Source organism: Mastacembelus armatus, chromosome 15 (genome assembly GCF_900324485.2).
Source record: "Mastacembelus armatus chromosome 15, fMasArm1.2, whole genome shotgun sequence".
NCBI classification, from domain to species: Eukaryota; Metazoa; Chordata; class Actinopteri; order Synbranchiformes; family Mastacembelidae; genus Mastacembelus; species Mastacembelus armatus.
This window is the reverse complement of record NC_046647.1, coordinates 15667370-15684187: the sequence shown is the minus strand read 5'-3', so window position 1 is coordinate 15684187 and position 16818 is coordinate 15667370. Positions and strand designations below refer to the sequence as shown.

Sequence of the window (16818 nt, the reverse complement as noted above, 5' to 3'; positions counted from 1 at the left end):
AGTAAGTCGTCTTCCTGTGTTTATTAACTGCCAGATTTGTAGGCATAATGATTAAAACTGGAGAATTGATTTCTGAGGAAATCGCAGTGAAAGTGCTGGTTGGTGGCATGTATTAAATTACATTGCTTGCTTGTTTTTGTTTAAAGGAAGTGAGAGCTTGAAGAGTTGGACTAGTTCATAGGAAAAGAGTAAAAGGATCAAAATGCATAAGCAGTTAAAGTTGTGTAAATTAGTGTTGAGAAGTGTGTGGGCCTATTCTTATTTTCGTATCTAAGCCTAGCAAACACTGAAATAAGGCGTTGCTTAAGAATTCACTTGTTTCTTTCATTTTTTCTATATATGTATAAAAAAATACCTTAGTTGGATTATCATTTTTGAGAGTCTTCAGTGATCTTGAAGCCTGTAATTCCTTGTTATCCTTTGGGGCTGTTATTTTGAAAATCCAGTTTTGGAGTTGTCCCAGTAATCACCACTGCCATCATTGGGGATTATTTTGAAAGTAATGTCCTACTCCAGAATACCCTATTTACCTTCTGTCTGGGAGGTTTTATTTTGAAAATCTGTCTTTGTGTCCGTCCTGTAAGTTAATCATGAAATTAACAGACTGGTCACATCTTGGAGAGACATAAAGGGGTAAACTAGCAAGTTACCCAAAGGACTACATGAAACAATTGCAATGAACAATTTGCAACCTTTTCACTATTAAACTTGCACAGTGATCCATTTTTTTCCCTGTATTTTTGCTTCTACATTAATTTACTGGTGTTATTTAAGCCTCGGAGGTGGTTCATTCAAATTGCTTGGAATAAGTAAAATATGTCAATACTGAATAAGCGTATCCAACATACTGTAAACCCACATCTGTGCATATGCACTGCAGCTGAAGTCTTTGACCAGATGGATGTGGTTAGGTAAATGAATTAGATCAGACTTGGTTGCCTGATATCCCTTTCATTTCTTACTCATACCCCTGTGTCAGATAGTGGTGCAATTCACTTTGATTGGCCTCCTCTGGTAGCTTTTGCCTCAGGAGAACCTGCATATTTGACTTTGGTTTAGACAGCTTTCAGTCTGCGGTCACCAGGCTGTTCAATTTAGCTTCAACTGACAAAGCAAAAGTCTAAGTTACCACTGTGGAGCTGTGCTCTATAATATTGTTTCCTTCAGCTATAATTGGAGAAAAACCAAATCAAAACACTGATGTCTCATCAGACACTGGGTGTTGCTGTTATATTGGACTTGATGCCTGAAATATAATAAGATTTAATGTCCACAGGAATTTAATATGAAATGTCCATCCCACTGGCTGTTTCCTCTTTTGGGATCTCTGCACTCACTGGCTTGGAACTAAGTCATGGTTGTCTGCTAATCATGTTGGTCTATTGGCTGAGTGTATGCGTGTCTGTATTTATGTAGAGTATGTGTTTATTTATACTTGCAAATAATAATCATAGATAGACTGGACAGACGTATGACTCTATAGAGATGGTGCGTCAGTCATTGTTTTAGAAGTTGGATAGTAAAAATAAAGTAAAACTAAAAATTGAGTTTGTTTATTTAGCAAACTGATGAAGAATATAAAGAAAAAAGTATTTAGCGTATTCAGAAAATGTTACATTTTGAATATGGAAAAAAATATGAAATTCAGTTCTTGTGTGTTTTTTCATAACATTCTTAAAGGGAAAATTAAATAAAGATGGTAATCGCGACTGGAAAGGAACCTCTTCCTAGTCTATTCTGATTATAGTTTTATACGTATGTAGAAAATTAGAAAGATATATTGGATATTGAATAGGTGGTTAAAAGGGTTCCCCATATTTCATGTACTTAAAACATTTTTGATCCCTGATCTCATTTGTCATTACTGTTGTTACTGTTGTAGCTATTTCTGCCCACTGGAGGGCAGAAGCACTCAGCATCTCAATGCAGATGCAGCATCACAGCAACCTGCACCTCTGTCTTCATCAGCTCAGTAATTAGAGCAGCGGTGTAGGGGAGGAAATTGCTCAATTGATACTTCAGACTATGAACAAAGTTGCACTTTTTGATGCAGTTGCACTTGCCTCTCTTTCTCCTTCTTGACACTGCAAATCTGACTGAGGAAAAGATTTAACGTCAAGCTGAACACCAAAAACCTAAAGCCTTAACTACAACAGAGGAAGAAACTCAAATTCTAACTGTCTGATACCTACTTAAAACTCAGAATCAATAGTGTTGTGCTTTTTTGGAATACAAATTTGATACCTTAATAGACGGTGTGTGTTTGACCAAACAGCTGTCTAGAAGAGATACCACAACACTGCTCAAACAAGTCTGCCAAGCCCTTAAGCCTTCACAAGGCCGGCAGCCAGGTTCACTGAGAGGTCTGAGTGGAAAGTCTGTGTGTACACAGACACCAGAGATATACTGTATTCATGTCACTTTCACAGAACCCAGTTGTCTGTTTCCCTCTCACCTCTGAGAACTCATGGCCATGAACAGCAGCCACTGCTGCCTGTTTCATGTCTGGACGTCATGGGCTGTATTTGTGCCTATTGGAGTTCAGCATAAAGCAGTACTGCATTAGAGCCAGGCCTGCAGGGTAGTAAATAACAAATGATGTTCACTCTGGCCAGGTCTACATACCACAACTCTAAACAGTTTCGCTCTGAGTTATAGCTGTTTACTAAAAGCCCTTGCCTTTGTTATTCATATAGTGTATGGCGGGATGTTAGTCAAGTACTGTAGAGAGTGATTGTGTTGGGTGTTACGCATCTGAGAAATAGCTGCCTTTTTGTTGTCTAACTGTTCTCCAATTTGAATTTTCTTGCAGTAGAGGTTAATCCATCATCAAACATTTGTATAATGTACATTTTGGGGAAAGGGAATGGCTCTAACGCTCTTTCGTTCTCTGTCTTCCCTGCCAGATTGACCTCAGTTACCTGCTGTGCATAAAACATAGTCGTGAAATGAAAATAGTCAGTTTAAACTTTTTATTGCAATCTGAGACAAATGCCTGAAACAAAGTTCTAGTCTTTTTTCAGTACCTAAAGAACTTCATGGGCTCAAAATGATTGTTATAAATAAGCAATGTCCATATATATCTATAATAATACAACTACAAAGCCACTGATTCAGACTGGAATTTTATTTAACAATCTGAAGATAACTAACAAACTCAGAAACCACTTTAAGATTTTTATTTAATGACAAGTAGAAATTCTAAGCATAGGAAGTCAAAGTAATGAGCCAATTTTCTTGTCCAAAGTGCACAATGCCCACATTCACTTACTTGCCGGTTTTGTTTGGTTTTGACTGCAAATATTTGGTCACATTTGAAAAACAGGCTGTCAGCATTATGACCATATGGGGAACTACTCACGCCTGCATTACTACAATACAAATTCAAGATAAAATTTAAACATGAACAAACACAATTTTAGCAATAGGTAACTAAAGCCAAATTACAAAGTGTATTCTGTTTTAATACCTTTTTTTTTTTTTTTTTTTTTTTTAAGAATATGACATTAAAGCAAACATTTGACATTTTGGGCAAGATGCGTAGGTTTATTTTTTCTAAGTGAAAATCAGCTGACACAACCACAGAGGCTTTTAGGGCAATAAAGTTTTCTATAATCCTTGACGATGCAAAAGTAACATAAACCTTCCTATTATTTGTTAGACACTCTAGCCATACATAGAAAACAGTGATAGTTTTTGTAGTAGCATTGACAAAATAAATAAACCTCATAATGTACAGTTAATGTTACACTCATCAATACCAATATTTTTTCTATCAAAAATGTCTCATAAAATTTTGTTTCAGCTAGGTCATATTTGGTCAAGAAGAAAAACAAAAACAGGTAGATAAAGGCTGGGCGCAAGAGAATTCCAGTATTATTCAATGCAGTGACAGAGGGGACGAGGCGTATTTAGACTTTTCATCTTTAGCAGTGAATAAATTCACACATTTATATTAAACGCACTGAAAAGTTTGCTTCGGTGTCAGATAAAACAGTTTTGTGTTGGTAAGTTGTGTTGGTTACATCATGCCATTGATATCACAGACATGTAATTGTAACTTTAAGATGAACGTGAACCTCGGGATTCCCTCTTTTCACAGTGAGGAGCCCAGCAGACCTAAGTTTGTCCAGACTTCTCTTTTCTTAAAGGCACACAAGAAAGCGTAACTGTGGCTCAAATGTTATACAACATAACTGTGAATTTTCCATCCACAGATGACAAGCTTCTTATTTTTCACACCTCACAAAAAAAATAAAAAAAGGACAGCACTTACTGCTTTGCAAATTTGTGAGTAATGTTTCAGCGAAGCCAAAATAACACCTGAACATAGCTTATATTGCTTAACAGTTTAAAGCAGTACATAATGCATGAGATTAGTCAAGTGAAAATGTCCTTTGTTTCTTCTACTGACGGAGAGCAGCACTCAGAAACTGATATGCAAATGAAATTCTCACAATTTCCCACTGTAACAAGCTACATCCTTGTCACTGACTGCACATGTGAATGTAAAGACAGTGTACTGAAATACACCATGACTGAAAGCAAATAGTCATCTTCTAATTTAATGTACACATGAAAGAGAAGTGTGTAACCTGAAGTAAGCAAAGCCAACTGTAACGTACTGTTTCATGGGTTTCTTGCGGTGATTAAGAGGTTGATTTGTCATGCTTATGTGCTCTTTCAGCATTTTAAAAATACTCCATTGCCCTCCAATGTTTATTTGGACTTTTGTCCAATTACAGCATCTATCAGGCTTACTGGGCAGCCAGAGTTGGCAGGGACGGCTGCCAAGAAGCAGGACATGTAACCAATACAGGCTTTCATACAGATCTCTCATGTGCAGTATCTGGTGTGACTGAATGAGCGAATGTTTACCTTGCATTGAAACAATGTACAGATGTTTAGCAAACGTGCCCCTTCGCCCCGTGTCTTCATCCCACACTTACGACATCCCCTCTGCCTCCTTTCCCACTCCATCCTCACTGATTTACATCCTCATTCACTGCACGTGTGACCTCCTATGATGATGACGTTCACGCTTTTACACCCTTCGTACAGTCTCACCCTGAGTTCAGTTCACAGAAGAACACCAGGTAGTGAGGTAACCGACAAAACGGTTTTATTACACCATCAAGTTCCTTTAAGGATTTCTTTACCCTTCAAATCTATGCAATTTGCGTTTTATTGCAGGAGGAGTATTTTCTGCTCAGTTAAAAATGGCTTATTTTAGAAAGTTTACACCACAAAGACATTTCTCTATCTTTCTACTAATTCCTTTCTAGTATCTGGAAGCATTGCATTCTGGACATAAAACTATCTCGTCTTCATTTTCTCTTAGATTTAGTAGAGAATTGATTCTTTTTCTAGAACCAAATGTTTTGACCCATTGATTCCTAACAAGCACTGGTGAAGCTGCTGGTGATTGTTTCTTCTGTAACTCAATTTTACTTCTTCAAAAGCTGGCAAGCATAGCAGCAACATTTTCACCAGCAGACTGAAGCGTTACTCTGGAGAAACTAGGACGGTTCAGATTACTCATTGTCTTCAACAGATGCACAAACCAGAGTCAATGGGCATTAGCAGATCAACATTAAATCTGCTGTTTCTGTTGATCACACTGCTGTCTTCACAGGTGGGATGTACTGTGAGCTTTCTAAAGATGTGCATTGAAGATAAAATGTTTAAAATGTTAGTTTAACATCCTGCTGTAGAGTACCTGAGCCAGATTGCACACAAACATGTGTGCTGTGTCCATCTTTTCAAAGTCTTGCATTGCTTCGAGAGCCACTTGAGCTGAACCTGAAGATGCACAAGCCTACGTGCTCCGGTAGGTCTTGATGATATCTTTGATTGTCCTCCTGCAGATGGGGCAGCACGCATTGGCCATCTTCTTGAGTTTGAGGCCACAGGCGTAACAGAGACACATGTGTCCACAGGCATAGAGGACTGTGTCCACCATGTTCTCGTAGCAAATGGTGCATTCGTCGCTCCACGAGCTCGAGCAGGATGGGAAGGTAGGGGACTCTGGGTGACTGGAGAAGGGAGAGCTTGGGGTTGTGCCTGAGTTGATGACAAAAAAAAAATATTAGGAATGTTTTCATGAATGTGAAAGAGGGAAAACAAAATTAAGAATTGCCAAAGAACGGAGTGCACCTTTCTGCTGGTCACACTGTGACATCCTCTGCATCATATATCCAATCTCTCTTTTAGTTCATCTATCAATACCCATCCCACTGTTTTTCTCTGCTAATGAAGCTCCAGGACAACATTATGGAGGAATAATTATGAGCTGCACTACTTCTTCTGCTACCATTATCTGCTCAGACTTTTTCTGTCATTCTGTCTGCAGCTTGGAATTGCAGTGATGTTTGGAATCGCTGTGTCACATCACTAGGGTAAATATTTGCTTCATGTGCTAACGTGCATATCGTGAGTCGATGTCATGGTGGTACTCAGTCAGTGTTTGTCTGCTGCTGGCTGGTTTCTGCTCTTGTGCATGTCTTTTAATCAATTTCATAAACAAAAAAAAAAAAGGATAAACAGAGGAGGGAAAAAAATCACAAGAATGTGGACAGGAAATACACGGCACATGTAAATACATGGCCTGGCTTTCCAAGATGCTCTCAAAAAGGAATATTCCATGAATCTCTTTTTAGGGGGATTTATTCGGATGGCCTGATCGTTGGAACTCAAGAACAGGAAAGATGGAGAATAGGAGGAAGGGAAAGGAATAAACTGGACCACTTGGACAAACCTGTGGAGGAAGAAAAGACTGTGTGGTAGCTGGAATTGAGGCTTGAATTGAGGTTGATGTTCAAGGGCGTGTTGAGGTTGGGCTCCAAGTTGCCACTGCAAGGCATTGAGGGGGTGTTAGGTGTACAGGATGGGGAGCTAGGGATTGACGGCCCTCGAAGGTCTTGGTGCAGAGATGAGCCTGAAAGAAGACAGAAGACACATTTATGTCAGATCAAATATTTACCACCATTCACATACAAATGTAATACCTGCACAGCTAGGAGTCAAATGTTTCTTTAATTCTCTAAAATGTTAATCAGATCTGAGAATTAGCAACTGGGGGCAGTGGATATCTGGTTCGATCTCCATCACCGTTTAGGTCCAATACTTCATGTTGTGCGCACACATATGTATTAAATTTATTCTTTCACCAAGCAGATGACTGTGAGTCCACAGCACCTGTGTGTGGGCGTCTGTGAGTGAGTCAAGAGCCTATGAGTTGGTATAATCTCGTCAGACGCCAAACACCCCACACCCCCACCCACCACCACCTTCCTTCCTTCTCCATGAGCCCCTGATCCCTCAGGGTTGGGTACAAAACACTTCCACAGAATCTGTTGTCTGTCCTGTATGATCCGTCCCCACCCACATCCCCACGTCCACCAGCTCTGGCACTGGTTCTCATATTGGCAGCTCATCTCTACTCACAGATGAAAATATGATCCCCATTCCACAGACGAACTCTGATCCAGTCTGCCTGGCGGGCACACAGCATTGTTGTTTACACATTGTCCTTCAACTGACCGTGGCAGAATTATTTCCAGACTGTTGGACTGGCCGTTTACTTGGCACCATCATCCTTCCATGTGTCAAATTATCTAATATTGGTACTTTACATTCTAACCAACAGCTGTCCTACAGTGGCAGTGTGGGGTGGAGAGAAAACTGAAAAACGGATTTGGCGATCATAGAAAAATTACATATAATATTAAGTGCTATATTCTTTCAAAAAAAGGGAATAAAGTATAGACAGTGATGTTGTCTTAACACAAATATGTGTACTGTTGCGAAACTCAAGCTACGTGCTCTGATGCACTGCACTGAAATCTGATGCCATTTTCCTTAGGCCACTCTAACCACTGCAGTCTCAGTTTCAACCTACATAAACAAATCATACCAACTTTTTAGTCATGTAACAACCAGTTTGCTTGAAAAAAATCAACAGATGTAGCAAAATCTGGATGAGCACAGAACTTCTGGTAATCCATACAAAACCTTCCATAACTTGTTCGTATTTGTGTTTGTTTGCTGGGACTGGTGATTGTACGACTTTGCTGAGATGTGTTTTTTTTTTTTTCTTCATTCATCTATTTATGTACTCTTTATACTGTTGTATTTCAGAGTACATACAGAGGCATAGGCATGTACGCTTACAGTTTGCACACTCTTCCGTTACCAACTTAGCATGACCTATATGGCAGTCCGGCTGTTGGCTCATGTCTTGGCCAACTCTAATAAACCAGACTGGATAACTTTCATGTCTATTCATGTAATCTTTCATCAAGTTTACCTTTCATCATGCCTTATATTTCTTTTTTTTTTTGTTATAAGTATGTGAATGGCTTCAGCTATGCAGGCAGGACATACGACTATTTGTGGTAGAGCACGTGTGTGGAGGTTTCAGCACATGCTGATCAAATATAGAGATCACCACACTTCAGGCTGGTTTCTCTTTCTGTCAGTATCTGAAAAAGCCTACATTCATTGATTTTTGGCCACTTGCAGGCAATGGAAACAAGCTGTAACGACTCTGACATCATGTTAGTTACAGTTTATAGAGTAATTTATTTATTTTTTTTTTTTAGCAAATATTTGCTTTTATACACATCCAGTAGTTATGGAGCAACAGAAGCATTTATTTGGAGCCCTGTTTGTGTCCATCTGTGGAGCATACTGTACGTCTCATATTCGCTCTCATTTTATGTCTGTTTTTGGTCTCTACCAGCGCCTGGGGGGAAATAACTTTCTCTTTCGCAGCCAGCGTAAATGCTTTGTTAATTAGCTAATAGCTAACTATGTCTGTATGCCCATGTGTTGCAGGGCACAAGGGCCTAATTTCCACTGTGCATGGTTGAATTTTCAAAATCACATTTTTATCTCCCTTATTTGTATTGTTTCAGGTTGATTGTCTAACTAAAGAATTTCTTAACACCCACCCACCATACAGCCACAACACAACAGTCAAGATGAGAGAAAATCTCAGCTGATTAAAAATGTTGATATATTCATCTGAGTTGCCTTCAGTTATGACTGTGCACTCAAAGCAGTGACCTCAAAGAGCAGAAGCAAGTGGTGTGAAGGGCTTTGTAGACTTTTTTCTTTTTCTTTTTTTGCTTGGTCAAGGCTTTTGGGGCTGTATACATTACCTGCAGACATGAACTTACTGTTGAACATTAAAAATATATTGTCCTAAACACCCACTGCAAATGGACACCAAGTAAAAATAATTTATATGAAATATTAGTGTTATGAGTAGAGATGCAAATACAAATAGAATAGAGATGTTCATGTAGTATGTTTTTGATATACTAACATTTTTATGGAAAGCAGAGAAACTATCTATTCTATGTAGTATGTTTTTTTTTTAGATTATTTTACTTAATATTTTATGAATCTATTTATTTTTAGGTTATATTCTGAACTATGCAGGCAGCACACAGTAATTCTGTTTCACCGAAATCAAAACAATGAAAGTGAACCAAAACATTAAATTGCAGGTGATCAAATGTGCTCAAATGCATCTTGAAGTAAGTCAGGTAATAATCCTCTCAGGGTTGTCACCACCAGTGATCCCTTTGACATCATTTGATCAATGACAAAAGTATGAATTATTACAGCCGAGCGCATGCTGAAATGAACACATGTAAACGTAGAGCAGGACACCTGTAAAGAGGAAATACATGACTACTGTAAGCCATTATTGATTCCAAACATCTTGGGTACAATTATAACATCTCATTTTCTAGAATAAGATAACAGATGACCATGTGAGAGCAACAGACTCCCATCTGTTCCACTTCACAGGCTCGACAACACCCAGCCATGACAAACTGTCACTTGCCTCAGTGGCTAGGTGTTTCCATGGCAACTCATGGTGTGCGGCTACAGCGAGTGGGTGAGCACAGACGTCATAAATGCACTTTCCACAGCTGGAGTGGGTAATGACTCGAAGAATGCTCATACCCCCAAGAATCAGGAGACAGAGGGGTGTAGGAGAGGAAGAAAATGCAAAGGAAAAGAGGAAGCACAGAGATGATTGGGGAAGCAGTGTTAAGGGAACATGCTGTGGGTTGAAAAGCCAGCATATCAAAACTCCATGCAATTATATTTTAATAATACATATGGAGGGCATCAAAAGGAGATATCATGGGCTCCCTCCTGATACATAATGCTGGCTGCTGGGAGCCCACGCAAGACAGAAATAACCTCCTCAACCCCTGACTGACTACACGAAAGAGAGCGGAGGAGAAACTGTAATCCAGAAATGAAACTGGAAGAATTAAATTGAACAAATTCTAACAAGCCAATGCATTTAGATTGACTGTGAACTTCATCTCTATTGATACAGTTTAATATAAGTCTAATCTGCTTGGTCAGAATCATTCATTCTCAGCCAGAACACACCAGCTTAGTGGTTTAAGGAAGGAAAGAAAGAAAAGAAGGAAATCATTAAAGTGCTCACATTTCTTCTTACCGCAGTATTTTAGAGTCATATCATAAGTCAATGCAACAGTGCAGCTCTATCTTATAAACAACAGCGAACTTTAAAAAGTGCCAAACTCTTAGAATTGATAAAGTCACGATAAATATTGCAATTTTTTTTAAAAAAGTGACAGTTTACTGTATTTACCTCTTCACTGAAGATATGTGCTGTACATTAAACATCCTAGTAAATAAACGTGGGAATATCAGAGACCTTTTCTTTTGAAATTGTCTAAACTAGGTAAAAATCAGCACTTCATAGTTACTAAATGCACTAAAATGTGTCTAATAAAATTATCTGGAGATCTTCACTGGAGCAAGCTTTCCTAGAGTAAAGCAAAAATGTTCCTTCACATTTCATCAAAACCTTATCTTCAACACGTTTGTGCTTCAACCTGTGATCACAACATCATTTGCATGATACATTACATAACACGTATGGTTTAATTTTCACTATCAAAATCAACACAGCTTGCAACCACTGTTTATCACTAAGCCATGATTTTAGCCATTCTGTTAGCCATTACATGCTCTTATTCTGCTAATTCTAAGTTCAGAGTCCTAAACTGTGCATGCAGTCCCACATCCATAGATGTGAGCCATAAGCTCAACACCAGGCATGATTAATTTCAGGGTACCTTCACTATCATTGTGTGAAATCTGCTTGGAATCAAACTGAGCTGACAGAAATTCTGTTCATCAAAGTTAGAAAGTTACAAAGTTAGCATTCATATGCAAACTGTGGGAGTAGAATGTAAATTCCCAAGAGATATACGAGTTGATAAAAAAAAAAGTCAGAGAGCAGCCCAGACAGCAAAGGAGGGGGAACAATTTCATGATTCAGATGAGTGGGAATCAAAACTCCAAAGGTCATTCAAGGATCACAGACTTCATTAACTTCTGAACGGAGTGTTACAAATGACATCCTGTGAAGATCTGTAGGACCTATTCAAATTCCCTGAACTCTGATGTAATAAAACATTCAAACTACTGCTACAGCGAAGTTAATGCTTTCAAGAAACCGTTCACTAGTGTAGATACGTTTCTTTTTGTTCAGCCCAAATCTGATCTCTTTTTGCCGATCCTGTTTTGTTGAGTATCGGAGCAAGTTAAAATAAAAGGCTGTGATTTAGCAGTTTAGATGTCTTGATCACCTCAATGCAAGCATGTCTAATGTAATCATTAGTTTGGCACTTTGGCAGTCCAACAACATGAAATACAGAGTAGGATTAAGAAGATCAAAAGATGCTTTGTAAACTGAATGTACCTAAAATCCTGAGTTGTGTGATGGTGCCGTGCAGACCGTAGAACATCCAGAGTGGCCTGGAGTTATCGACACACAGCTGCATCCCTGCACCGATGCCGTTATGGCTCATTATGACCTCCCCATTTGCATTCACTGCAAAGCCCAAGATATCCCCAGTGTGGAGTGGCACTGCCACCCGACACACGGCCCAGAATTCCTTGCGGTCAACCAGGGACTCTGGGTTGGATGGCAGGTCACTGGGCCTCAGGGTGGCTGGGTCACATGATGTCACACCATAAGAAAGAGACCCAGGCCTTGTGACACCCGTCTTCACCTTCAGAAACACAGTCTCTGAGCAGCGCATCGACCGGCTGGTAAACACCAGGGTCCTCTCGTCGCCATGGTGATCTTGCCGCGCCACCGTGTGCTTGTCCAGCACAGTAACATGGATGCCGTGCACCGAGTGGAACTGTAGATCACTGTCCAAATGGCTGGGGAGCAGCGAACACTGCTGTGAGTTTTGAGAGTTTTGGGGAACATGGCAAGAGGTGGAGCTTAAGGGTTGTAGTCGTTCCTGTTCCTCGTCATCTTCCTCCAGGTGCATCTCTTGCTGCTGCAGGCTCAGGTCACACAAGCTCAGGGAAAGGCGGGGGTCATCACCGTTTCTCTGAATGGAGGCCTGGTGTGTGGCAGCAAAAGAGCGAGGACGCAGGCAGTCCACTGGGACCATTTCACTGTCTGTGTGGGAAAAAAACACACAGAGATGTTATGCAATCATTTCTCTGAGGTGTTCTGAAGTGGAAATTTCAATCTGAATCAACACAAAAAGTCTCTTTTTTTTTTTTTTTTCTTGTTTTCAAATTATTTTTTGTCTGGACAAGATTGAACTATAAATACACATAGTGAGTAATGCAGTCTTAAAAACTTTAATTTATAATCTTTGCAAACAGGAAAGAAGTAAAACAAACTTAATTTATGTACCCAGTTAGTATTCTGCATGTTCCTATCTACAACACTGGTTTGTTTTATATTCACTGTCTATACGTTGGTCATTGATCATACCTGTCACTGTGAACAAATGGTGGCTTCTGGCTCCTCTGCTTTATTCAATCTAATGCACTCTCTGCACTAAGGCTCGTAGTTCAACAATGTGAACAAATGCATAAATGTTTACATGTTTACAAATATATCAGTACTTTAAGTGGGGGCACACCGTAGCTGCAGGCCAGTGTCTACATCACAATAAAAGAGGCATAACAGCTTTATGTAACATTGACGAGGTAAGAGATACACAAGGAGCCACTGAAAGACAATAAAGCAGAGCAGTGTTTGAGCCTCCCACTCCGCTTCATCTCAGTCCTGTGATAATGAGCCACAGTCTTTTACTTATCTTATTTCTTATTCTAATTTTTACTTTTAAGTCTTCATGGACTGTTACTCAAATTGAGAGCCTGTGTGTAAATGTAGAATTTTTTTTCTAAACTATTAAATTCTTCCAAATTTGTTTTTTTTTTTAGGCTACTCTTTAATGAAGGCAGTTTACCTTTAGTGTAGCTTTAGTTTAGTTTTAAATAACTGTAATGAGTTGTAGTTGTTTACATAAGAAACTGTCTCTGCAGCAGTGACTTAATGTACTGTATTCTACCTCTGTACACTGTTCAGTTATGTGTCAGGATGCTAAAAGCAGCCTTTTTTCCGACCACTGAAAGGGAAAGGCATTCTAAAAACTGTACCACGCTGTGTGGCACCCTCACAAACAGCTCTTCCTATGCTAATTCTGCTCACTGTAAAGTAGAAGCCACATGGGAACATCACTGCAAAAAAGAAAACAGACAGCGTGCCAATTCCGTGCACGCAGTGAGTACAAACGGATCTTTATCGTGGCACGCTTATGGACATGCAGTCAAATTTAACACAGCCCTCTAAGACATGCTAAAATTAGCCTGATTGGACATTTGAGGAGAGCGAGCAGGGGCAGACTGAGGGATGAGTGACATGATGGCAGTCTCAGTCTGCTTTGGGCTTCACCTATGGCAAGTGGATGGGGAGTGCAACATGAGGATGAAAAAATAGAGAGCGGTGGACACTTGAGAAAAAGGGCATACCTCACCAGCTCCTCTTTATCACAGAAAGACAGCATCTCCGGCCAGTCACTGATAAACTGCTTGAACCTAATTACTTCCTCAGTCCACAACCGAGCATGAGGCTCTTATTATTAGCTTCCTTATCATCTTCAAGGCAAGGTTAGCCGACTTTGGGATAAAAGAGATTTCTATTCTTGCTATTATGGCATCCTGCAGCTCACAGTTGCTGCTTGTGAGTGTGGCACAAAAAATAAAAATAAAAAAGCCATGAGGAGAATACTAATATGACAAGGAAGTTTGCATTTAGAAAAGTAGATGTACAAAAGATAACAGAAGACAAAATACTTGACAGATAAAGACTTGCGCAAAGTAAATATGTATGACCTCTTGCTGGGTTTGGACTCAAAGGAATCTGGGATAGAATTTCAAGCCTAAAACACCTGGCAAATATGAAACACAGTGAAACACACAATACACAGCGTTTCTCTTTTGTGTCCTATGATGAAGGTGTTTATGTGTGTGCATTAACCTTCTCAACATATCTGAAACATTCATAGCATGGTTGCATGCACATGTGTAAAGAACTGGTCATAAGCAAATACAGAGCAGATACAAAGCTAGGTCAAGCTGCTGAGTATTTCCTATTGGGTGAGGGTAGGAGTTAAAAGCAGCCTTCCAGTACAGGTCAGTTTTATGCTATTGTACAGTGGGGCTTGAGAACGGTGTCAAGGGGCCCAGACTTTACAATGTTTGTCAGCCTGACCACTCTGAGGTCCAGTGATACTGTAGGTCACACTGAGGTTTAAACAGTTACACATATAGGAATACGTTAAAATAATGGCAAAAAGAATAATGGATCAAAACTGTATCCTCAGAATAATGGCTGAATGAGTAAAAATGAGTTAAAATGGTTAACTGGTTGCAGTAATAGCTAAAGGGTTGAATAATCAGAGTAGCTCAAAGTTGTAGATAAAGGGCTGAAATAGAACAATTTAATTAATACCTGTTGGAAATTCCCAGCCATTCCAAGTTTTATGAATGCTGACAAACCAACATTAACACTGACAGTTCAACTATATGAAAAATTATTGTAATTATATCCACTTTCATCCTGCCAAATCCAGTTTATTGAGTGGAAGTAGCTTGGGCTTCTCTGACAGAGCTGTGGGTGTTTGTCTGACAGAGACGCCTGGGAACCACTGACTGAAATATTATATCTCGCACACAACAGCAAATGATCTCCTTATCTTTTTTTATAGCTGGGTTGTAAACACTTTTTGTTGAGGAGCCAATTCTTCCAAACTGCTCACTTGTTAAATGTCACTCATGCACAGACAGGTACAGTCTTGTCTCTTGTCCTCTGAATTATGTTTGAAAATTAAGGATTGTTCCCCGAGAGGATTCACTGAAGCTTAGCACCACAACACGCTTTTTCAGATTTAACATTTGGCAACACTCCAATGACTTTACAACAGCATGTGCTGAACATAATGGTGATTATGTCCTACTTTGAAATTTTAAAGTTCAAGTCCTTGAGGCTTTTGAATAGCAAGGCAAAGTCTGAATCACCGTTTTGTTTTTTTGTTTTTTTAGGAATGAAAACAATACAGATGTGATTAGGTGCATGGTTGAAATTGCCCTAGTAAAATTAAGTGGTATTTGAACAGCTCCAGTTACTGAATCTCAGGAGAAAAGCTCTATTTAAACAGAGGAACACAACCCAGACTGACACTGTTCTGCAGGGTCAATGGCTGACCTCTTGGCTTTGGCTTTTTGTTGTGCACTGTAGCTATTAGGTGGGAAAAAATCAGAAAGCAAACTCGCTCAACTCTTGCTGAGCATTAAGGAAGAATTTTCTTGGCTTTGTGGAAATAAGAATACACCTATGCCAAAACATACACCTGCAGATGGAAGTACTCCACAGAGAGGTCTTTAAGGTTTTACCTATTCAAACAGGTTGCACGCTTCAGTGAGAGAACTCTTCAACGCAATGTGGAAAAACCAGTTCCTGTAAAGTAAACATGGCAGAGAATGTCCACGATACAACTGAAAAACTGGCATCTTGTTTCACTGCAAACACCAGCCATAGTAACAACTGCAGCTGTTTTTCTAACAGTGCTAAAACTAACGGCCTGGTTCCACCTCCTCTGGAATTGTAGTCTAAAGAAGCCTGCATGTCTTAGAGTACAACGTTTGTGATCTAAATAATTCAATTCACTTTAGGGTTTTTATATATGCTATTCCTTTTTTAGTCTTGAACGGCTCCCAGTCAGACAATGCTTTGATACTGAATAGACAAGTGAGGGTTCAGTTTATTCCTTGGCCTGGTGGAACAGGATTAGGAGGCTTTTTGGAGGTTTTAGCGAAGCTACAACCTCTATACAAGGTCAGCTGCACTGATTGTGTGTGTATGTGTGTGTGTTTGGGGATTTGCCCTAAGTATGCATGCCTATGGGACGTATCTAGGGCTCTGTCTAGAATGAGTGAGTGAAGTCATGAGAAAGGAGGTTGGCGGCGAGGTTGTGTGTCTGTCCCAAAAAGGAGAGGGAAGGGCTTTCACTTGTCAAAGAAAAAAAAAAGAGAGAGAGAGAGAACATGCTCCAGGGTAAAATCTATGGTGATGAGCTTGTACTGCAAGTGCTTTCCCAGTCAAGATAATGGCACAAGTATATAAGTGTGATGCAAGAGGAGCTAAAATGCCACAGGGCGCTATGATATCAACACATGGGAGAAACCCAAGAGTCAGAGTATCTGAAATGCTATGTGCAATAGGAGCCACGTATGTGAAGTATTTGAGAGATCAAGCCCAGTCTTTGGTTAAGCGCCAGATGTTTCTGAGTTTTGAACCATGATCATGCAAATAAAATGGGACATGTTGAGGTGACAAATGGCAGCAGTGAAAACGGCGCCCAGCACCTCAAGCATGTCTCAAGGGCACAGTGTTTTCAAGGCCAGTTAAAAGCCAGCCCTGAACCTGACTTATTTGAG

General features: G+C 39.7%; 1 protein-coding gene across 2 annotated transcripts in view; it reads right to left on the bottom strand.

Annotated features, from left to right (window-relative positions):
- The window catches only part of LOC113131985 (E3 ubiquitin-protein ligase NEURL1-like), a 55005-nt gene that overhangs the window by 21893 nt on the left and 16294 nt on the right, over positions 1 to 16818 (bottom strand). Inside the window, exons 4-6 of one of the 2 annotated variants that reach the window (XR_003295859.1) lie at positions 11768 to 12484; positions 6758 to 6937; positions 4879 to 6063 (exon numbers count right to left, since the gene is read on the bottom strand). Coding sequence is in view for 1 of the 2 variants with exons in the window: in XM_026309781.1 (XP_026165566.1) it covers positions 5819 to 6063; positions 6758 to 6937; positions 11768 to 12484 (1142 nt within the window). In the remaining variant the exon portion in view is untranslated. Of the gene's footprint in view, positions 1 to 3109; positions 6064 to 6757; positions 6938 to 11767; positions 12485 to 16818 lie in introns of those variants that run through there. The other variant, XM_026309781.1, reaches the window with a different exon arrangement.